Source organism: Eriocheir sinensis, unplaced genomic scaffold (assembly GCF_024679095.1).
Source record: "Eriocheir sinensis breed Jianghai 21 unplaced genomic scaffold, ASM2467909v1 Scaffold23, whole genome shotgun sequence".
NCBI lineage: Eukaryota > Metazoa > Arthropoda > Malacostraca > Decapoda > Varunidae > Eriocheir > Eriocheir sinensis.
Window position 1 is genome coordinate 221,971 of NW_026111532.1, and position 23,030 is coordinate 245,000.

At 45.9% G+C, this 23,030-nt stretch overlaps 2 protein-coding genes across 2 annotated transcripts in view; both read right to left on the reverse strand.

Annotated features, from left to right (window-relative positions):
• Positions 1-8,826, reverse strand: LOC126990971 (uncharacterized). Its single transcript, XM_050849609.1, is given in 8 exon segments — positions 1-1,231; positions 1,234-1,256; positions 1,258-1,374; positions 3,634-3,743; positions 4,506-4,694; positions 7,361-7,522; positions 8,027-8,243; positions 8,532-8,826. Coding segments are annotated over 8 exon segments (2,148 nt in total). The 5' UTR covers positions 8,798-8,826; the 3' UTR covers positions 1-167.
• Positions 8,827-9,177: 351 nt separating this feature from the next.
• Positions 9,178-23,030, reverse strand: part of LOC126990991 (transient receptor potential cation channel subfamily V member 6-like) — a 42,327-nt gene continuing 28,474 nt past the window's right edge. The window contains exon 9 of the mRNA XM_050849637.1: positions 9,178-9,363. Coding sequence (XP_050705594.1) covers positions 9,178-9,363 — 186 coding nt within the window. The remainder of the gene's footprint in view (positions 9,364-23,030) is intronic.

Here is a 23,030-nt window from a genome sequence, read left to right on the forward strand (position 1 = left end):
CCGTCACCTTAAAGGCTTTGTTCTCGCTGTTCCCGCACGATGTTATTGTTCTCATTGTCCTCAATATGACCGTTTTGTCCTCCACATCGTGAACATAACGTCCGCGTCTCTGCTGTCCTCTCCTTGACGGTCCGGCCTCGCTGTGCCACACTTGATGGTCCTGTTCTCTACTTGATGTCGCCGTCCTCGTTGTCCCAGGGCAGGATGCTGTTCATGTTCCCCACGTCTTCTGTCGCCCGCCTGTTCATCTTCTGGCTGGCCACCGAGGTCTTGGGCCGCTCGCGCTCCTTGGCGCGCACCTCCTCGCGGGTCGAGTCAGCCCCGGACTCAAGGCCGACGCTCAGGTCGTCCTGGGCTCGTGCGTCGCCACTCGCCTCGGGGGCCTCTGACGGCGCCACTTTGTTGCTGCTGCGCCGAGACTTCTTCTCGGCCCACTTGTCGCCGCTCTCCTCCTGGCCCTCAGCACCGGGGGGTTCCTCATCCACTGTCTTGGCCTTGACCTCCTTAGTCGTTTCCTTGGCCTTGTCTTTGGTCTTGTCCTTGGACTCTTTCCGTCCTTTGTCGGCGGCAGCGCTCTGCGCCGCGCTCAGCCCCTCGGCCGACGTCTGTTTCTGAGGCACGCCGGGCGACGGGGTAACCACCTCGTACTTCTCTGTGAAGGTCATGGTGAACCTCGCCGGGGTCTTGCGAGCTGAGCCAATTCTCCTGATCTTGGCGGAGGGCAGACGCGGCCGCCCTAGGTCTGGCACTGGGGTGGTGGGCGTCTTCTTTGCGTCCTTACTGGCTGCAACTCCCGGAGCCTTGACCGGCGGCTTGCCCTTCACTGTGGCAGCGGGGGCGGGGACACTGACGCCGATTGTAGCGGCCGCCTCCGTCTCTGCCTGGATCACGATCCTGGGCCGGGCGAGGCGTCGCGCCTCCAACATGTCGGTGTCTGAGTCGTCAGATTCAGCGCCTCCGGCGCCGCCGCCTTCGCCACCAAGTGCCGCCGCCAACAGCAGCTCCTCGTCGTCTAGGAATGCCGGGTTGTTGTGGCCGTCCATGTCGCGTTTTTTCTTCTTTTTCTTCTTCTCTGCATGGGCTTTGGGAGGCACCAGGCTGTTGCCGCCGGGCACCCCGCCGCCCGGCATGCCCCCGGGCGCCTGAGGCTTCAGCGGGTCGTCGTCCAAGCCGTCGCCTGAGAAGTCCAGGTCGTGCGTGAAGGCCAGCTGGTCGATGGCGCCCGTCAGGGCCCGAAGCCATCCATTTCGTCGTTAGTCCACGTTGCCATCCGTGGCAAACTGGGCCTGGGTGAGAGCGTCGCCCATGATGTCCACCGTGCCCGGCCCATCGTCCATGCCCAGCAGATTGCCGTAACCCTTCTTCTTGGCCGGCCTGAGACCCGTGAGGGGTTGGAGGTGAGGCATTAACACGGGGCTCCCAGACACCCCTAGCATGTTTAGCAAACCCGTGACACCCATCCCAAAGCATGGCTACAGGGCTCTTCTACGCCATGCATTAACACAAGACGTCACACGTCCATGCAGCAACACGGGGCCCTCTCCCCCTTCCCATCCATCAACATTAAAACGAAGTAAGGCAGCGGCAGCATAATATCCGCACCCTTCTCAGGAGTGGAGTGGATCAACACAAAGAAACACGGTGCAGCAGCCGCGAGGAACAGCAGAGAGCGTGGAGTGCTCTAACATAAACAACAATGAAGACAAAATTGTATGAAACACTTGAGCGAGGCACGAGGAGCGGAGAGCCAGCGGCAGAGAGGAATGGGAAGGAAGGGGAGAAGAGACACTGAGAGGAAACAAAACACACAGAGAAAAAGTTATAAAATAAATGTAAAAGCTTTCAGCATATGAGTCTTATTTATTGTTAATGCAGACGTGGGCCTCGCTAGCTCCTTTCACCGAGCCAAGCATCTAAGAGTGAAGGAAGGGGAGGCGCTGGATGGAAAGAGTGAAGGAGAAGAAAAATATGAGAAAAAAAGAAAGAAAAGAACAAAAAGATAAAATAAACAGGGAAGGAGCACAGGAAAGGGAAAACGCAGGGGAAAAGATTGGACGAGAAGTGAAAAGAAAGGTAAGAAAGGAAAGAAAAAAACAGCATAAAGAAATTAATAACTGAAAAACGGAGGGCAGGAAAAATGAAGCACGGAAAGGGAGAGAAAGAAAAGAAAACAAACTGAAAACGAAAAGAGAAAACAGAGAAATTATTAAACAAGGAGAGGAGCGCAGGGAAAGATAACAAATAGAGAAGAGAAAAAGGAAAAAGAAAGAGCGGGGAAGAGAAAAGGACAGGAATAAATTGATGAAATGAAACGAACAAAAAATGACGGAATAAGAGAAAATAATAATAATAATAATAATAATAATAATAATAATAATAATAATAATAATAATAATAATAATAATAATAATAATAATAATAATAATAATAATAATAATAATAATAATAATAATAATAATAATAATAATAATAATAATAATAATAATAATAATGATAATAATAATAATAATAATAATAATAATAATGATAATAATAATAATAATAATAATAATAATAATAATAATAATAATAATAATAATAATAATAATAATAATAATAATAATAATAATAATAGTTACAATGCAAGCAGGGAGGGAGAAACAAGAAAAGAGAGGCAAGCAGGAGGATGAATAGCATGCAAGAATACAGAAATTAGAGATAGAAATATAACTGAATAAAAATGGAAGTAAGATATTAATGAACAAGATAAGAGAGAGTTCAGACACAAAGGGATGGAGGAAGGAAGCGTAATGGTAGAGATAAAAGGTAAGGAAGAGAGGGAGAGGGAGAGAGACTCAATGAACGAGGAGGAAGTGAAGGACTGGAGGAAAGGCAAAGAAAGTATAGATAAAGAAGAAATACGAAAGAACGGATAAGACGGGAGGAAGAGGAGGTGAAGGAGAGAGTAAAGGAAGGAATAATGGAACGAAGGAATAAATGCAGGAAAGAAGGAAAGGAGAGGAGGAAGGGAAAAAATATGTAGATAGATAAAAGGAGAAAAAAAAGGAAAAAAAGACGAAAGAAAGAAAGAAAGAAATTAAATAAGAAAGCAGAAAAGAAAGAATGAAAGCTTGTATCAGTATATTGGAGAAAAAGGAGAAGCGAAGGTTGGGAATGGAAAAATACGAAATGAATAGAAGAAATTGCGAAATAAAAGAAGAAGGATTTACTGCAAGGAGAGGCAGAGACAAAGAAAGAAGAAGAAGAACTAATGAGTGGAGACGGAGGGCTAAGATAATGTGACACGAGAACCCAGGAAGCAGAGTGCAGAGAGGGAGAAGAAACAAGAGAACGAAAGAAAGAAAGGAAGAAATAAAAGAAGGGACGAAGACGAAGCGAAAGCAGGCAAAATAAAACGCAGGAATAAAAAATATAAAAAAACGAATAAGCAGGCAGAAAAAAGTCCCTAACGAACTTAATGATCAGGCAACGAGTCCACGCAGTCAGGTAAGCACGAAAAAAGAGAACGCAGGGAAGCAGACATAAGGAGCAGACAGGCAGACAGGCATAATGAGCGATCAAGCAGACAAGCAAGCAGGCAATGAGGCAGTAAAGGAGCGAGCAAGCAGGTGGGTCAGGCAGGCACTTTCTCACCCCTTGACAGGCGTGGAGGCGGCCGTCTGCAGGCCCCACATCTCCCTTCGAAGGAACTCCCCGCTGACGCCGCGCCGGGCCAGGGCATCGATGGTGACCCGACCCACGCGCTGGCGACGGTGAAGACGAGGCGACGACGTAACAGATGGGAGGGAAAGGAGGGAGGGAAAGATAAGAAGGAGGAAAGGGTAATCGTTTGGAAGGTATTAAATGAACGGAAAGAAGGAAGGAATGGGGTATTTAGATAAGGAGGGTGGGTTTCACAGTGAGAGGAATAGAAAGGAGATTGAAAATGAAGGGAAAAAAAGGGAAGGTAAGGGTGGATAAGAAAAGAAAAGGGGATAAACAGATAGGGAGAGAAAGGGGTTTTACAGGGAGAAGGAGAGGAAAGAAGTGAAGCGGGAGGGAAAGAAGAGAAGGAAAGAAGAAAGGGAGAACGAAGGAGGGAGGGAGAAAGAGAGATTTTACAAAGGGAGAGAAAGGGTGGTAAAACAAAGGTGAAAGAAGGAAGAAAGGAAGAACGAAAGGAGGTAGGGAGAAAGAGATTTTACAGAGGGAGAGAAAGGGTGGTTAAACGAAAGGGAAAGAAGATAAGGAAAGAAGGAAGAAAGGAAGAACGAAGGGAGGGAGGAGATATTTTAGAGAGAGGGAAAGGAAAATAAGAAAGGAAGCGAAGGGGAAACGAAAGGAAGGAAGGACGGAATAAAGGAAGAACGAAGGGAGGGAGAAGGAGGAAAACAAATAAACAAACCACCTTAATGATCACCGACATCACGTCCACCAGCTAAAACAAACAAACACACACACAGACACCACAACCCCTTCCCAAACCATCGCCCCCTCACCCCCCAAATCAACAACCCAAGACCGACCTTCCAGTTACTAAGCGCGCCCTTCCGCTGCTTGGCCTTGGTCTTGTCCTTGCTCTTAATGACCATCACGCCAAGACTCTCCTCCCCGCCGTCGCCGCCGCCACCCAGGGGAAGGCTGTACATGTAGAGGTAGTCCTTGGCCTTCTCCTGAGATATAGCGCGCTCGAGGGCTATCACGATCTTGGCCCACTGAAGGGAAATAGAGAATGAAGAGACCAGAAGAGGAGGGACACTGGAGAGAAGGAGAGAAGAACATGGGGAATGCAGAAGAAGAAATGTGAATGGAAGGAGGTATTGAAGAGAATAGGATTGACAGGAGAGTTGTTAGTGTTGGGAAATGAAGGGGATAGATAGAGAGATACAGATAGGAGAGAACGAAGGGAATGGAGGAGTGTGAAGGTAGGTAGAGAGTAGAGGTGGAAGGTAGAAGATAGGGAAAATGGGATATAGGGAAACAAAGAACGAAGGGAATGGAGGAGGTGGAGGATGAGTGAGGGACGTTAGTAGAGGGAAATGGTCAACAGGAAATAAAATCCTAATGCTGTTTGCAACTGTCGGAAGTAAACGAAAAAATTGGTTAAAAAAAAGAGGAGGAAGAGGAAGAGGAAGAATAGAAGAAACCAGAGTAATAGAAGACAGAAAAAGAGGAGGTGCAAGAGGAGGAGGAGGAGGCGGAGGCGGAGGAGGCGGAGGAGACTCGTCTGACTCGCCTAACACAAATTATCATAAATTCACCGACAGTCTTCGATTAGTCAGGCTCTCTCTCTCTCTCTCACTCTCTCAAACACACACACAAACACAAACAAATCACTAAATCACTATCACCAAAAAGTTTTCCAGCTCCTTTAAAAACAACAAAAGAAGTTAAGAGTAAGAAAAGTCAAGAGTTAAGGAAGTTAAGAAATAAAGACAAAGTAATGAAAAAGAAAACCTTGGCAGAATTAAACTTGAGGGAACACAATTTTCAAGGAGTCTTCTCTCTGTCCCTCTCCTTTTCTCTCTCTCTCTCTCTCTCACACTCTATTACATACTCTTCTTTTTTATCGCTTCTGTGTCCTATTTCCTATCTCCTCCCACTACCTACCCGTTCCCTTTCCTTTCCTTTTCTTTATTCTCTTTCTCCATTCTCATACTGTTCATTTATCTTTCTTCATTCACTCTCTTTCTTTTCCTTCTGTTTCAATATCCGTGACTGCCCTCTCTTCCTCCTCCTACCATCTCTTCTTTTCTTCTCATCCTGTCCATTTATCTGTCTGTCTTCATTCACTTCCTCTCTTTCCCTTCTGTTTCAATATCCCTGACTGCCTTCCACGGGTCTCTGCTTCCGCCTCCAACCGTTTTCATCTTACTTCTTCACGACTGGATAGCGGATCAAGATGCGTGGCTTAGCTTGAAGACGGGAGTTTTCGGACAGAGAGAGACAGAGGAAAGAAGGGTACGAGGAAAATGACGCAGCTATGTAATGTGATGTTTTTTTGTCTGTTTTGAGTGCGTGTGTGTGTGGGGGGGGGTGGGGGGGTGGGGGGGTGGGGGGGACTTAGCTTCCTTTCCTCTCCATCCTTCCTTCTCTTCCTCCCGTTTTCGTCCTTCTACCATCCCATCCCCAGCCTCCTTCCATCCCTTTCTCATCCTTCTCTATCTCCCTTATCTCTCCATTCCTCATCTAATCTCCCTTCTTTGACCTACATCTCTCCTACTCCCTTCCTTCCCCATTTTCTCTCCCTTCCCTATCTCCTTTACCCCTCGATTCCTTCTCTCAAATATTCTTCCTCCCTTACCCACCTGCTCCCTCCCTCCCCTCCTTCCCCTTCCCCTTTCCTCCTCTGCTTCCTCCTTCCCTTCCCTTCCCCAGTCCGCCCTCCCTCCCAGCCTTCCTCCCTTCCCCTTGCTCCTTCCCTTCCTCCCTCATTCCCTACGCTTCTTAATCTACCCGGAAACGAATAAAAATTTGGTACAAGAAATTCCGTCGAGCTAGAAATTGGGGGACCGAGAAGCCAGAACTCTTGAACGATTTCTTTCCTTCATAACCCAGTATAGCAGCGACTTTATATATTTTCCCATCCTTCCTTCCTTCCTTCATATGAGTAGTTTTTATGTTGTAGAATTGGACGAAAATTTCAATAAGGCGGAGGATTTCTTTTTTCCGTTTAATTAAGTTATCGATTAGTTTGTTGTTTTTCCTGTCTTTTTTTTTTTTTTTGGGGGGGGGGATATGAGCATTCGGGCTTACTAAAGGACTACTAGCAAATAAATACAACAAGAACAGCCACGCTCCTCTTACAAACTACACTACACACACATTTTATTTACTCCTCGCTTTCAGACTCCTTGACTTATTTAACTTTCGGCATCAAGAAACGACGAGTCTTGTAAGAAATTCGGCTCAAGTTTGCGTAAGGCGAAGGTTTGGGGAGTAAATATAGTTTTATGGAGTCTGCTTTGCCTACCTGAGCAACACAACCCTACTCAGTGTGTTTTCCTTATGGAGAAGACGGATTGTGATGAGGGAGAGGAGGAGGAGGGAGAGAGGTAAAAAGGCTCTGGGGAGATGTGAATAAAGGAAAAAAAACGGAAGTAGAGAAAGAGTACGAGGAGGAGGAAAAGGAGGAGGACAAGTAGGAGTGGGGAGAGGTAAAGAAGACATCCTCTCTCCTTCCCATCACTCTCTTCCCTTTCTTCCCAGTACTTTCTACCACTCAAATAACTCCCACCCTCTCATTCCAATCACTCTTTTCCCATATCGAGACGCTTAAGAATAGGAGGTTCAATCAATACACAACGCCTTAACCTAAATATTTCCCCTCCCAACTACTAACACAACAACTACTAACAGCAAAGAACCAGTCAGTACTCACCGCCTTGACCCACTCCTTCTCAGACATGGAGATGACGGTGCTGTAGGTGTTGGCCATCATAGCGATCAGCATGTTGAGCAGCATAATGGGCAGCATGATCGTGAACACCAGGAACACAAACTTGCTCATCCCGCTGTAGATGTTCAGGTCCATGGCGTTGTACTGCAAGGCGAGAAGAAGGGACGTTAATAAGGATTTCTAGATGAGGGATAAGGTGTGTGGGATTCAGGAAGAGAGAGAGGAAAGAAAGACAATATAGTAGAAGAAATAAAGGGAGTGAGAGGAACGATGTGTGAGTGAGTGTGATAAAGATAGGAAAGAAAGGGAAAGAAGAGAAGGTAAGGAGGGAGGGTGGGGAGGGTGAGGTGGATGGGTGGGATAGAAAGATAAAATAGAAAGGAAAGGGAAGGAGGTGGTGGGATTGAAAAAGGAAGGAAGGGTCAGGAGGTGCATGGGCCTTAATTAACCTTTTCAATTTTATAACGGAAGATAATTGGTCCTCTCTTAATTGAAGGGGCGGGAATTAAGTTATTTGGGTGGGAGAAAATATGGGAAAGAATGGGAAGAAGAGTAGTTGAATGAGAGAGGGTGGAGGAGCCGTGTGTCTACTCTTCTCTAACCAACCCCACCACATCACACCCCAACCCAACCCAAGCCAGCACTCACATCATAGTCTCCGAGGGTCATGTGGAAGAGCGCCATCCACGTGGACCTGTAGGAGGCGTATTTGCTGTCCTTGTCCATCTTGGGGTGTTTGTTGAGGAAGTAGAAAGCCTCCGAGAACCCGAGGAGCATGATGCCGTAGATGATGCTGAAGGTGAACATGTCCCCGGAGATCATCTTGTAGATCATCACCACGAACGGCCCCGTAAGCTTGAGGGCGCTGGAGGGAAGATAAGTAAGATAGGTAAGTAGGAGGTAAGTAAAACCCTTGACCCTGTGGTGGGTTTGAACGTTGCCAGATTGTCGTACTCAGCCGCTTATATTTCCCGACTTCCTGCCCAAAACTGTCTTCTGGGCTCCAATAACGAAACTTATTTATAGTTATCGTTAAAAGAGCTAGCTCCTGATGTTTCTTGGCAATAGTTAGGCGTCAGAAACTGGTAAATACTATGCTCTGAGTACGATAATCTGCCAACGGTGGGCTTTGAATAGCGACCTGAGAACTCACCCAGCGAAGAACATCATCATGAACCAAGAGCCAGCCACGGCGTAGGAGAGCAGCTCGTCCTCGATGATCCTAAGGACGGGGTCCTTCTCCACGCTGAAGTAGTAGGAGATGCGGCACGGCACACACAGCATGATCAGCAGGTTGGAAACGAGGAAGATGGCCTTGGGGGCGTTGGTGGCCTGAAGAAGAGGAGGAGGAAAAGGAGGTAGGTGGTAGGAGGTTGGGGGTGGGGCTTCGTGGATATGATAATTAGAAGACCTTAACATTCCCCATCTCTTTGCCTCTTTCTGTCTCCTTTCTCCATACTCTTCAACCCTTTCCATCTACATTCCTCTCCATCTCCTTTTCCCTCGTCCATTCACCAACCCTTTCCATCTACATTCCTCTCCATCTCCTTTTCCCTCGTCCATTCACCAACCCCTTCCCTCTTTTCCTACTCCCTACACGCTAATATTCTGCATTTACATTCCTCTCCCACTTTGTCTATTCACCTCCATCTCCCTCTCCTACTCACTAACTCTCTTCATCCCCATCCCTCTCCCTTTCCTTCTCCCACTATCCATCGCAATCTACACCCTTCTCCCTTTTTCACCCCATAACCTCACCAGCCTTATCCATTTACTTCCCGCTCCTCTCTCTCTTTCCCTCACTCACTCACCAGTCCCCTCATGAAGGAAGAGAGTCCCTGGTTCATGATCTCCTCGCCCTGCTGGAACACCACGTACGAGATGACTCCCGCCAGCGTGCCCGCCTCGAAGCAGTACCGCGCGATGCTCTGGACGTCGTAATCGAAGAAGTCGTTGTGAAGCTTGGCACGCACCACTTCGTCATGCTGTCGGTGATGAGGGAAAGATCGTGGTTAGTATGGCGGTTAATATGGCGGTTAGTATGGTAGTTAGTAGGGTAGTATGGTAATAGTAATGGTATGGGAAAAAGATGATATAATAGGAGAGAAATGAGAAGCTATGAATATCCAAGAGAAGGAAAGAAGGAGAAATTGAAAATGATACAGGAAAACAAAAAGATACAAAAAAAAAACAGCTAAACAACACATAACACACAAGCAACCCTTCCACGTATTCTGTGATTATGTAAACAGAACAATTACATATATACATACATTCATAAATACATACTTACATAACGTTCTCGCATTTTCTAGCAACGCCTAAGAGTGAGACAGACTCTCGTAATAATAATGATAATAAACGCCGTGAAAGGTAAATATGCCACCACGCTTCCCGCTTTTTCTTGTTAGTTAAAAGCATCTCTTCCGACACCACTATGGGCTTGGGGAAATGAAGTAAGTGTCGAAAGGCTGTGAGAGAGAGAGAGAGAGAGAGAGAGAGAGAGAGAGAGAGAGAGAGAGAGAGAGAGAGAGAGAGAGAGAGAGAGAGAGAGCGAGAGAGAGAGAGAGAGAGAGAGAGAGAGAGAGAGAGAGAGAGAGAGAGAGAGAGAGAGAGAGAGAGAGAGAGAGAGAGAGAGAGAGAGAGAGAGAGAGAGAGAGAGAGAGAGAGAGAGAGAGAGAGAGAGAGAGAGAGAGAGAGAGAGAGAGAGAGAGAGAGAGAGAGAGAGAGAGAGAGAGAGAGAGAGGAAAAAGATGAGGGGAAGAAGGATGAGAGGAATGAGAGAAGTGAAAGATCGGGTGAGGAAAGGTGAGGAGAAGAGAGGGAAAGAAATATGAGGAAAGAAAAATAAGACGAACGAGGGAGGTAAAGGAAGATGAGGTGGAGGAAAGATGAGGTGAGGAAAAGTGATGTTGAGGGATATGAGATAGAGGAATGTGAGAGGAATTGGGAAAGACGAGCAGAGAAAGATGAGGTAAGGAGATGAGAAGAGATGCTGAGAGGGGAAGGAGATGAAGTAAGATGAAGGGAGAAGAGGGAAGTTAAGAAGAGAGATGAAGGAAGATGTGGTGAGGAGACAAAATGAGATGAAGAAAAGTGAGAGGAAAGGGGAAGGTAAAAGGAGATGACGTGAGGGAAAGATGAGGGGAATGAGACGAGAATAGATGAGGAGGACGGGGAAGGCAGGAATATAGAGGATGAGAGGAGGAAAGAAAAAAAGATGAAGGGAAAACGCTGAGAGGAAAGAGAGAAGTGAGAAGAGAGACGGGATGAAGAAAGTGAAGACAGAAGAGGAAAAAGGAGAATACAAAGAAGAATCAGGTAAGGAGATAGAGAAAAATGCTGCGAGGGAGATGAGATGAAAAAAAGTAGGTGAGGAGATGAGAAAAAGATTCTTTTAGGGAAATTATATACTGCTGAAGGTATACAATGTTTCTTATACTGTTATTTTTATTGCCATAGTGATAATAAGAAGTGCTCGTAATTGTAGTGGTAGTGATGATGGAAGTGGTGTTAGTGTTTTTGTTCTCAGTGATATTTTTTTTTTTACAACAAAGGAGACGGCTCAATGGCAACAAAAAGAGTGTAGAAAAACAAGCCCGCTTCTCACCGCTCCCACAACAGACAAAGGTAGAGAGTGGCCAAAAGAGAGGTCAATTTCGGGTGGAAGGGTGTCTTGATTATGTATTGTTTTAGGCAGAAGAGAAGAAGAACGAGGATGAAGACGAGGAAGGGGACAAGGACGAAGATGAGGACAGAGAAGAGGACTAGGAAGAGGAAGAGGATGAGGAGAAAAAAAAAGAATTATAAGAGGAAAAAAATACCAGAGACATAATGAGTAGGAGGAGGAGGAGGAAGAGGAGAAAGAAGAGGAGGAAAGAGGATCATTAGACACCTGCATTTTCATTTACAGAGGCGTAATAAGCAGTGCAATTATACAAGTTGATACTGATGATGATGATGATGATGATGATGATGATGATGATGATGAGAATGACAATGAAGACTTACCACGATTTGATATAATGAAGCTACCACAAACTGAACTCCTAAAGAAACACACAAACACACACACACATATACCCTCTCTATCCCTTTCTATCTATCTATCTATCTATCTATCTTTCAATCTATCTATCTACCTGTCTATCTCTGTTGGCTCGCTTCCCGTGGGTTATGGGAGTGAAGGAAAGAAAGAGACAGCTACGAAGGAAGGAGACATCGAGAGGCGGTCAATATTTCTACTTCAACGCTGGGGTGCATAAAATGACTGGAAAGGAGAGGAGACGAGAGGGGAAAAGATTGAGGGGTAGAAGTGGAAGGGGAAAGAAAAGGGGAGAAAGAGGGAGAGAGAAGGGACAAAGAGGGAGAAAAAGAAAGAAAGGAATGTGACAGTATGTGATAAGGAGAGGGAGGATGGAGTACAGAGGAGACAGAAGGAAGGAAAGAAAGGAGAAAAGAAAGAAAGAAGAAGGAATCGGATAGGTAGGAAGACACCTACCGAACGGGCGCAAGCCACTCCCGGTGAGGTATATATGGGAGGTGAGAAGGGAGCTGAAGCCCTCCAAAGACCCTTCCCATGTCCTCACTAACCGTTTCCCTATTGTCTCACCAACACCGGAGAGTAGTTCAGCATACTCTCTAAAGACAGATCCTCTCTTTATCCACACCACACTACATTCACACAACATATACACCTTTTCCCAAAATTAAAATTTCAAAATGGCGCACAGACACCCAGCCTCGGAGTCCCCGCCTGGGGGGGGGGACCACAAATTCCCCCAGGGAGGACTCCCCTTCTGGCTGCCGACCCGAGAGGTGTCTTGATAACTCCTCGAACCTCTTTCTTCTCAATTTCTGCAACATTCGCGGTCTTCGCTCATTTTGTGGAACATCATCTCTCCTCCTCTAAACCTCACCTTCTCTTCCTTACCGAAACACAGGTTTCTGAGGCTACTGACAGCAATCTTTACTCTGTTCCCTCCTACTATCACTATCCTAAATTTCAATCCAAAGCTGGATGTTGCGCCTACGTGCGCAACGACATCACTTGCTCTCGTGCCCACGACCTTGACTCTTCTGAATTTTCCACCATCTGGCTAAGACTTCATTGTCACTCTATTACTAAATACATCTGTGCTGTTTATCTCTCACCTAACTCTACCAACTATGTAAAATTCTTTGACTATTTGAATTCTAAAGTGGAGCACATCTTGACCCACTCTCCCTTCGCTGAAATCTCCATCCTAGGAGATTTCAATGTTCACCACCAGCTTTGGCTTTCATCCTCTTTCACTGACCATCCTGGTGAACAAGCCTACAACTTTGCTATCCTCAACGACCTAGAGCAGTTGGTCCAGCACCCTACACGTATTCCTGACCGTCTTGGAGATCGGCCCAACATTCTAGACCTCTTCCTGACCTCAAACACTTCTGCTTATTCTGTCAAACTGTTCTCTCCGTTGGGCTCCTCCGATCACAATCTTATTTCTGCATCCTGTCCTATCGCTCCTGTACACCCTCTGGACCCACCGAAGAGGCGATGCTTCTGGCATTTTGCTTCAGCTCGGTGGGACGACCTGAGGATGTACTTTTCCGATTTCCCGTGGAATGATTATTGCTTCCAGGATAGAGACCCCTCTGTGTGTGCTCAGCGCATCACAAAGGTGATTGTCTCTGGAATGGAGGCATACATTCCTCGTTCTTTCTCTACTCCTCACGCTAAAAAGCCTTGGTTTAATCACGCTTGTTCTCGTGCTGTCAATGATAGAGAGGTAGCTCAAAATGGTACCAGAGCCTTCAATCTAATGCTAATTATGAACTTTACATTTCTGCCCGAAATCGTGCCAAATCTATTCTCCGACTAACCAAAAATTCTTTCATTAATAGAAAATGTCAAAACCTTGCTTTCTCTAACTCTTCCCGTGACTTCTGGCATCTAGCCAAAAACATCTCCTCCAACTTCACTTTTTCATCTTTCCCTCCACTCCTCAGTCTCATCTATCTCTAAGGCTGATCTCTTCTCTCAAACTTTTTCTAAAAACTCCACTCTGGACGATTCTGGGCATATTCCTCCTACTCATCCCCCCTCTGACTCCTTTATGCCTGTTATAAAGATTCTTCAAAATGATGTTTTCTATGCCCTCTCTGGCCTCACTCCTCAGAAGGCTTATGGACCTGATGGAGTGCCTCCTATTGTCCTTAAAAACTGTGCCTCCGTGCTGTCACCCTGCCTGGTCAAACTCTTTCGCCTCTGCCTGTCAACATCTACCTTTCCTTCTTGCTGGAAGTATGCCTTCATACAGCCTGTGCCTAAGAAGGGTGACCGCTCCAATCCCTCAAACTACCGTCCTATAGCTTTACTTTCTTGTCTATCTAAAGCTTTTGAATCAATCCTTAACCGGAAGATTCAAAAGCACCTTTCCACTTCTGAGGAAAAGTAATCCTAAGGGCTTCTTTCAGATGTATAGAACAAAAACACGGGAGAAAATTGGACCGCTGAAAACAAACACAGGGGAGCTAGTAGAAAATTACGAAAATATGAGCACATTGTTGAACGACTACTTCCTTTCAGTATTCACACAGGAGGATCGAACGACTATACCGGAAAGAGTTCAGGTGTACGAGGGCGGGGATGGCGATAAATTGAGGGATATAATCATTACCAGGCAAGTAGTTCAGGATGAGATAGATAAGTTTAAGAAGAACAAGTCACCAGGTCCTGACGAGATATTTCCGAGGGTATTAAAGGAGTTAGGTGATGTAATCAGTGATTCCACTAACCGACATCTTTAAGATGTCGGTAAATACTGGCTATGTGCCGAGCCTATGGAAAGTAGCTAATGTGACGCCGATTTTTAAAAAGGGGGACAGGTCAGTTGCCTCAAACTATCGCCCAATTAGCTTAACATCGGTTATAGGGAAGATGCTGGAGTCCATAATAGCCAGGAACATTCGGGAGCATTTAGAGAAACATAACTTAATTCACGACTCGCAGCATGGGTTCACAAAAGGTAGGTCATGCCTCACCAATCTCTTGTCCTTCTACAATAAAGTATTTGAGGCGGTTGACAGAGATGAAAATTATGATGTAATCTATCTTGATTTTAGTAAAGCGTTTGACAAAGTTCCTCACCAACGACTGTTGCTTAAATTACAGGCTCACGGAGTAGAGGGTAAAGTTTTGAACTGGGTCAAGGCGTGGCTTAGCAATAGGAAGCAAAGAGTGCAAATCAATGGTAAAAGATCTGACTGGGGATGTGTTACGAGTGGGGTCCCACAAGGTTCGGTATTAGGTCCACTTTTGTTTATTATTTATATCAATGACTTAGACACAGGAATTAGTAGTGATGTTAGTAAATTTGCAGATGATACCAAGATCGGTAGAGTAATTGAGTCGGATCAGGACGCTAGTATTCTCCAAGGTGAACTCAACAGATTATATGATCATGGATAAATGGCAGATGGAGTTCAATGTAGGGAAGTGCAGTATTCTGAGTGTAGGTAGGAACAACCCCTCACATAACTATTGCTTAAATGACACTCTCATAAGTAGGTCTAAAAGGGCGAGAGGATTTAGGGTCTTAGTGAGCTCTGATCTCCGTCCAAGGGCACAATGCATTCAAGCTAGAAATCGAGCTAATAGGGTACTGGGATTTATTTCAAGGAGCGTAAGCAACAGAAGCCCCGAAGTCTTCCTCAAACTATATTTAGCATTAGTTAGACCTCATCTTGACTATGCGGTTCAGTTCTGGTCACCCTACTATAGAATGGATATCAAAATGTTAGAATCGGTGCAGAGGAGGATGACTAAGATGATTCAGGGGTTGAGAAACTTGCCATACGAGGAAAGACTCAAACAGTTAAACTTGCATTCTCTAGAAAGGCGAAGGATGTGTGGAGACATGATCGAGGTTTATAAATGGATGAAGGGCTTTAATAAGGGAGACATTCATAAGGTTTTGTTGGTAAGAGAACCGGGTAGGACACGAAGTAACGGGTTTAAACTGGATAAATTCAGATTCAACAGGGACATAGGCAAAAATTGGTTTACTAACAGGGTGGTGGATGAGTGGAATAGGCTTAGCAGTCATGTGGTGAGTGCCAATACAATTGTCACATTCAAAAATAGACTAGATAAATTCATGGACAGCGATATTAGGTGGGGTTAGATACACGGGAGCTTAGGGTCAAAGGAGCTGCCTCGTACAGGCCTACCGGCCTCTTGCAGACTCCTGCGTTCTTATGTTCTTATGTTATGTTTAACTACCCTCCTACGGTTTCTATCCTTCTCTCTGTACCTTTATCTCCAGTTTCCTTTCTGACCGTTCTATTTCTGCCGTGGTGGACGGTCACTGTTCTTCCCCTAAATCTATTAACAGTGGTGTCCCACAGGGTTCTGTCCTATCTCCCACTCTTTTTCTGTTGTTCATTGATGATCTTCTTTCCAAAACGAACTGTCCTATCCATTCCTACGCCGATGATTCCACTCTGCATTACTCAACTTCTTTTAATAGAAGACCCACCCTACAGGAACTTAACGACTCAAGGCTGGAGGCTGCAGAACGCTTAGCCTCAGGCCTTACTATTATTTCCGATTGGGGCAAGAAGAACCTGGTGTCCTTCAACGCCTCAAAAACACAGTTTCTCCACCTATCCACTCGACACAATCTTCCAAACAACTATCCCCTATTCTTTGACAACACCCAGCTATCACCTTCCTCAACACTAAACATCCTCGGTATATCCTTAACTCAAAATCTCAACTGGAAACTTCATATCTCATCTCTTACTAAATCAGCTTCCTCGAGGCTGGGCCTTCTGTACCGTCTCCGCTAGTTCTTTTCCCCCGCCTTGTCCGCCCTCGTATGGAGTATGCATCTCATGTGTGGGGGGGCTCCACTCACACAGCTCTTCTGGACAGAGTGGAGGCTAAGACTCTTCGTCTCATCAGCTCTCCTCCTCATACTGATAGTCTTCTACCACTTTAATTCCGCTGCAATGTTGCCTCTCTTTCTATCTTCTATCGATATTTCCACGCTGACTGCTCTTCTGAACTTGCTAACTGCATGCCTCCCCCCCTCCCGTGGCCCCGCTGCACTCGACTTTCTACTCATGCTCATCCCTATACTGTCCAAACCCCTTATGCAAGAGTTAACCAGCATCTTCACTCTTTCATCCCTCACGCTGGTGAACTTCCTTCATCTGTATTTCCTCCTGCCTACGACTTGAACTCTTTCAAGAGGAGGGTATCAGGACACCTCTCCTCCCGTATTTGATCTTCCTTTCGGCCACCTCTTTTTTTTTTTTTTAGGAGCAGCGAGTAGCGGGCTTTTTTTTTATTATTGCTTTCTTTTTTTGTGTGCCCTTGAGCTGCCTCCTTTGTTGTAAAAAAAAATAAAAAAAAATGTGGTGGTATGATGGGGAGGATGGAGAGGAGAAAAGACAGAAGAGAAAGAGAGAGAGAGAGAAGAGGTACGAAGGGGGGGGGGGGGAGATAACACCGAAGAACATGTGATATATGGGTGAAGAAGAGAAAGAGGAAGAAGAGAATAAATGGATAATGGGGAGGGAATGAATAATGGATGAGACTGTTTATGTAAATGGGAGGAGAAAGAAGGAAGAGAAAGGGAATTAAGTTAGAGAAAATATGGAAAATGGAGAGAAGATAAGAAATAAATGATAGCTGATAAGAGGAGGAGGAGGAGGAGAAGAAAATGAAGGATGATGAACAGAAGAAGAAGAAAGAAAGGAAAGAAAAAGAAGAATTATGGAAAATGGAGAAAGAAGAGAGATACACTAAAACGATATCTGATGAAAGGAAGAGGAGGAGGAGGAGGAGGAGAAAGGGAAGGAGGAAGAACAGGAGGAGGAAAAGGAGGAGAAAGAAAAAGAGGAAGATATAGAAGAATTATGGAAAAGGAAGAGAAGAGAAAGACTAAACGATATCTGATAAATGAAGGAAGAAGAGGAGGAAGAGAAAGTGGAAGGAAGACAAAAAGGAAGAGAAAAAGGAGAAAAAAGAAAAAGGGGAAGAAGAAGAATTATGAAAAATGGATTAGAAGAGAAGAAAAGAACAATATCTGATCAGTGAAGAAGGAAATGAGGAAGAGGAGGAGAAACAAGAGGAGGAAGGAGAAGAGGAAAAAGAGGAAGAAGAAGAGGATAACAAAGAGCTCGTGGATACATTTTTGTCTCCAATCTGACACGTAAAAGGGATGGAGAAAGATGGAGAGATCACGAAAGAGAGAGAGAGAGAGAGAGAGAGAGAGAGAGAGAGAGAGAGAGAGAGAGAGAGAGAGAGAGAGAGAGAGAGAGAGAGAGAGAGAGAGAGAGAGAGAGAGAGAGAGAGAGAGAGAGAGAGAGAGAGAGAGAGAGAGAGAGAGAGAGAGAGAGAGAGAGAGAGAGAGAGAGAGAGAGAGAGAGAGAACTGACCACCTCTGAAATATTTAAAGAGCAAAAATGGAGAAGAAAGAAAGAGAGGAATGGAAAAAGATAGAGAGAGAGAGAGAGAGAGAGAGAGAGAGAGAGAGAGAGAGAGAGAGAGAGAGAGAGAGAGAGAGAGAGAGAGAGAGAGAGACAGCGAGAGAGAGAGAGAGAGAGAGAGAGAGAGAGAGAGAGAGAGAGAGAGAGAGAGAGAGAGAGAGAGAGAGAGAGAGAGAGAGAGAGAGAGAGAGAGAGAGAGAGAGAGAGAGAGAGAGAGAGAGAGAGAGAGAGAGAGAGAGAGAGAGAGAGAGAGAGAGAGAGAGAGAGAGAGAGAGAGAGAGAGAGAGAGAGAGAGAGAGAGAGAGAGAGAGAGAGAGAGAGAGAGAGAGAGAGAGAGAGAGAGAGAGAGAGAGAGAGAGAGAGAGAGAGAGAGAGTGTGTGTGTGTGTGTGTGTGGTCCTGAATGGGTACAAGTCCTCCCCACAACGGATCCACGCTGGCGTGCCACAAGGCAGCGTCATCGGGCCACTACTATGGAACATGTACATAAATAACCTCCTACATCTTGTTCCTAGTGCCAAAGCGTTCGCCGATGACATCACTTTGTCTCACAAAATAGAGCCAGGAGGACAGGCCCAGGCAGCACGCCAACTAAGAGCCACACTCCGAATTGCATATTGGGGGAGTAAGTGGCAAGTGAAGTTTGCCCCAGCAAAAACTCAGCTGCTGGTAGTGGCCAGGACACCTGTGGACCTCCAGCTTGAATTCGAGGGACTCATGCTGACGCCACGTGAGGAAGTGGAGGTGCTGGGCCTCACATATGACTCCAGGCTGACCTTCCGCACGCACATCCAGCAGCTGGCAAGGGCAGCCTCACGGAAGCTGACGTCCCTACCCAGAATCTCCTGGCTGATGAACAGTCAAGGGCGCGAGGTCTTATACAAGGCACAAATCCGATCCTCCCTTGAGTATTCGTGCCTAACGTGGGGGGGAGCTGCCAGTACCCATCTCGCGCTCCTCGACAAGATCCAGGAGAGTGCGTGGAGGATCATCACGGATCGACAACCGGAGCACCTACCGACCCTGCAGACCCTCCAACACCGGCGAGACGTGGCCGGCCTCACCACTCTGTACAAAATACAGCAGGAGGGAGTGGAGCACCTGAGGACGCTGCGCCAGCCGGAACGGGAGGTGACAGCCAACACCCGGTCAGCGGAGGCGGCTCCAACGGCTCTGGTGGTACAGCGATGCCGGACGACTCACTACCAGAGGCAGTTTATAAACACTTACGTGCAGATATGGAACCGTCTCCTTGCGTCCGGTCAGCTGCCTCAGCAGTTCACACACCGGCAACAATATAACCTGTTTGTGAACCAGTGGCTGAACAATTTGTGAACAGGTTAGGCTTTCAGATAGTGGATACCAACTATGTTCCCTTTAGCCTAGAAACTAGTGCCGCCATATAATGTAATGTTATAGGTACAAGGCCCTGATGTAACCAAGTGTCTGTGTAAATAAAAAGAGAGAGAGAGAGAGAGAGAGAGAGAGAGAGAGAGAGAGAGAGAGAGAGAGAGAGAGAGAGAGAGAGAGAGAGAGAGAGAGAGAGAGAGAGAGAGAGAGAGAGAGAGAGAGAGAGAGAGAGAGAGAGGGAGAGAGAGAGAGAGAGAGAGAGAGAGAGAGAGAGAGAGAGAGAGAGAGAGAGAGAGAGAGAGAGAGAGAGAGAGAGAGAGAGAGAGAGAGAGAGAGAGAGAGAGAGAGAGAGAGAGAGAGAGAGAGAGAGAGAGAGAGAGAGAGAGAGAGAGAGAGAGAGAGAGAGAGAGAGAGAGAGAGAGAGAGAGAGAGAGATCGAGAGCGAGAGAGAGAGAGAGAGAGAGAGAGAGAGAGAGAGAGAGAGAGAGAGAGAGAGAGAGAGAGAGAGAGAGAGAGAACTGACCACCTCTGAAATATTTAAAGAGCAAAAATGGAGAAGAAAAAAAAGAGAGGAATGGAAAAAGATATAGAGAGAGAGAGAGAGAGAGAGAGAGAGAGAGAGAGAGAGAGAGAGAGAGAGAGAGAGAGAGAGAGAGAGAGAGAGAGAGAGAGAGAGAGATAGAGAGAGAGAGAGAAAGAGAGAGAGAGAGAGAGAGAGAGAGAGAGAGAGAGAGAGAGAGAGAGAGAGAGAGAGAGAGAGAGAGAGAGAGAGAGAGAGAGAGAGAGAGAGAGAGAGAGAGAGAGAAACTGACCACCTCCGAAGTGTTTAAAGAGCAAAGATGAAAAGGAAGAAAAGAAAGAAAGACTGAGGAGTGGAAAAGGAAGAGAAAGAAAGGAAGGAAAATAGGGCAGACTGTGAAGAGTTTGACGAAGAACAGATTAGAAAGAAAGAGACGGCTGAGTGGATGAAGGGAACCAGGTGGAGATGGATGAAAGAACTAAGAGAAAGTAGAAAAACGAGAGAATGGATGATGGACCAAGCAAAGAGAGAGAAAGAGAGTGTGTGTGTATGTGTGTGTGTGTACCGTAGCTAAGAATGAGTACGAGAAGGAGAAGAAGAAGGAGGTGGAGGAGGAGGAGGAGGAGAGGTGGAAAGAGGGAAGGAAAGGCTACCTGTCGATCGTACAATGACTCAAGAAGTTTTCCAAATAAAGGATAGGTCACAGGAACAAATAATACCATGTCTATTAAAATGAAGGAGGAGGAGGAGGAGGAGGAGGAGGAGGAGGAGGAGGAAGAGAAGGGAGGAAGATGAAAAGATTTGAGGGTGGAAGGTAGTGATGAGGGAGAGGGGGAAGGGAAGGGAAGAGGAGGAGGAAGAGGAGGGAGAGAGAGGGGATAGAGAAGGAGGAGATGGAATGCCTAGGGAAATTGAAGATGATTGAGATGTCAGGATAAGATACGTCACGCTGTCTGTCTGTCTGTCTGTCTGTCTGGGTGTCTGTCTCTTTGTCTGTCTGTGTATGTATCTATGTTGTGTGCATGTATATATGTATCCAATGTAAGTAATGTATATGTGTGTTTGTCAAGGGAATCATCTCTCTCTCCCTCTCTCTTTCTATGTCTGAATCTCTGTCTGAATGTCTGTCTGCCTATCTGTGTCTGAGAATGGAAAAGCGCACGTACACACTCACACACACACACACACACACACACACACACACACACACACACACACACAACCCATCCACACACACATACAAGCTCCCCCTTTCTGCCCCTTCCCCCCACACGCACATACGCCCCCGCTCCCTCCCAAAACAACCCCCGTCCCCCTCCTACCCCCTATTCCCCCTCCCCCTCTCCCACCCACAGTCTATCAGGGCGAGATAAATGAAGAGTCCATAGCATTACCTTCGCCCGACCACTCGCTCAGGACGAGGAGCAACGAACCAAGATTATGAGGCAAAAAATCCTTCCCGTTTCAGCCATTAAACTCCCTTCTAATGACTCTCTGGAAGGAGGAGGAGGAGGAGGAGGAGGAGGAGGAGGAGGAGGAGGAGGAAGACGGGACATACCTCGGCTCCTCGGTTGACATGGCAGATTAACTCTAATAAAAGCGATCTCTCTCTCTTTCTCAGTCTCTCAGTTTTTCTCTCTTTCTCTCCCTATCTCACTATCTATCTATCTATCTATCTATCTATCTATCTATCTATCTATCTATCTCTTCCTCAACTGTTTTTTTAGATATTTGGGCTCTTTGCTTCTGTTCGTATATCAGCCATTATTCATAGTTTTAGATGTTATAGCAATCGATCGACACATACACACATATACAAAAACAGACAGAGACATATTGAAGCAGACAGACAGACGGACAGTGACGGAGACTTTATCATCTCCCTAACTAGACAGAAACGGGCGATAAGAAGACAGACAATAAATCTGAGAGAAAAAAGAGACAGAGAGAGTGACTTAGACAGACAGACACGCAGACGCATATAGACACACACACACACACACACACACACACACACACACACACACACACAGATAGACAGAGAGACAGATGAAAACACACAACACACACACACACACACACACACACACACACACACACACACACACACAAAGTAGAACGCGTAGCAGGGATTTCAACTACATAATTAAACCCTCTCGATAATTACATGAGAGAAGGTTGTAGGCTTAATGAGAGGCATTCAATCGCCTGTCTAAAGCATCGGGTGGTGGATTTGCAATTACTGGGATTACCTACCATTTGTGAGGGAAAGGAGGAGGAGGAGGAGGAAGAGGAGGAGGAAGAGGAAGAGGAGAAGGAGGGGAAGAAAGGACATAACAACGGTGATTACAACAGCGAGGAGGAGGAGGAGGAGGAGACCAAAAAGTTGAAGAGGAAGAGAAGAAAATGAAAGAGATACAAACTGAGGAGAAGGAGGAGGAGGAAAAGGAGGAAAAAGAGCAAAGTGATAAAAACAATACTTACAGACGGAGAGAAAGAAGAAAAGTTGATATAAAAGAAGATGAACAGGAAGAAGAAGAAGAAGAAGAAGAAGAAGAAGAAGAAGAAGAAGAAGAAGAAGAAGAAGAAGAAGAAGAAGAAGAAGAAGAAGAAGAAGAAGAAGAAGAAGAAGAAGAAGAAGAAGAAGAAGAAGAAGAGAAAGAAGAAACGTGAAAGAGGGAAAGATGATGTATAGGATAAGGTAGAAAGAGGGAAAAGAAAGAGAGGGGAAGGAAATTACATGGAAAGAAAGAAGAAGAGATAGAAGAAGGAGAGGAACAAAAAGAGGAACAGGAAAAGAAAGAAGAGAAAGCGAAGAGGGAAAGGAGAAGGAGAGAGGGAAAAGGGGGAGGGAACAGAATGGGAGAGGAAGGAAATTACATAGAAAGAAAGAAGCAAAGAAGAGATAGAAGAAGGAGAGGAACGAAAAGAAGAACAGGAAAAGAAAGCAAAGGGGGGGAAGGTAAGGGCATGAGCAGGTAGGGGGGGAAGAGGGGAACAGAAAGAGAATGAGAAAGGAAATTACAGACACACAGAAGTCACGTGGAAAGAGAAGCTTATATGACGAGCCCTCCAGAGCCTTCCAACACCAACACAACACATGAGGGGAAACAAACACCGACTCGGAGGCTCATAAAGGACATTGACATAAGAGAAAATTAATCACGCTCTCACTGTAGGCCTATACGATTTTTCCTCTTCCTTTTCTTCTTACTCCCCCTCTTCCTCCAGTTGCTTCTCCAATTCCTCCTCTTCCTGCTCCTCCTTCTCTTCCCCCCTTCACACATACTTCACATAA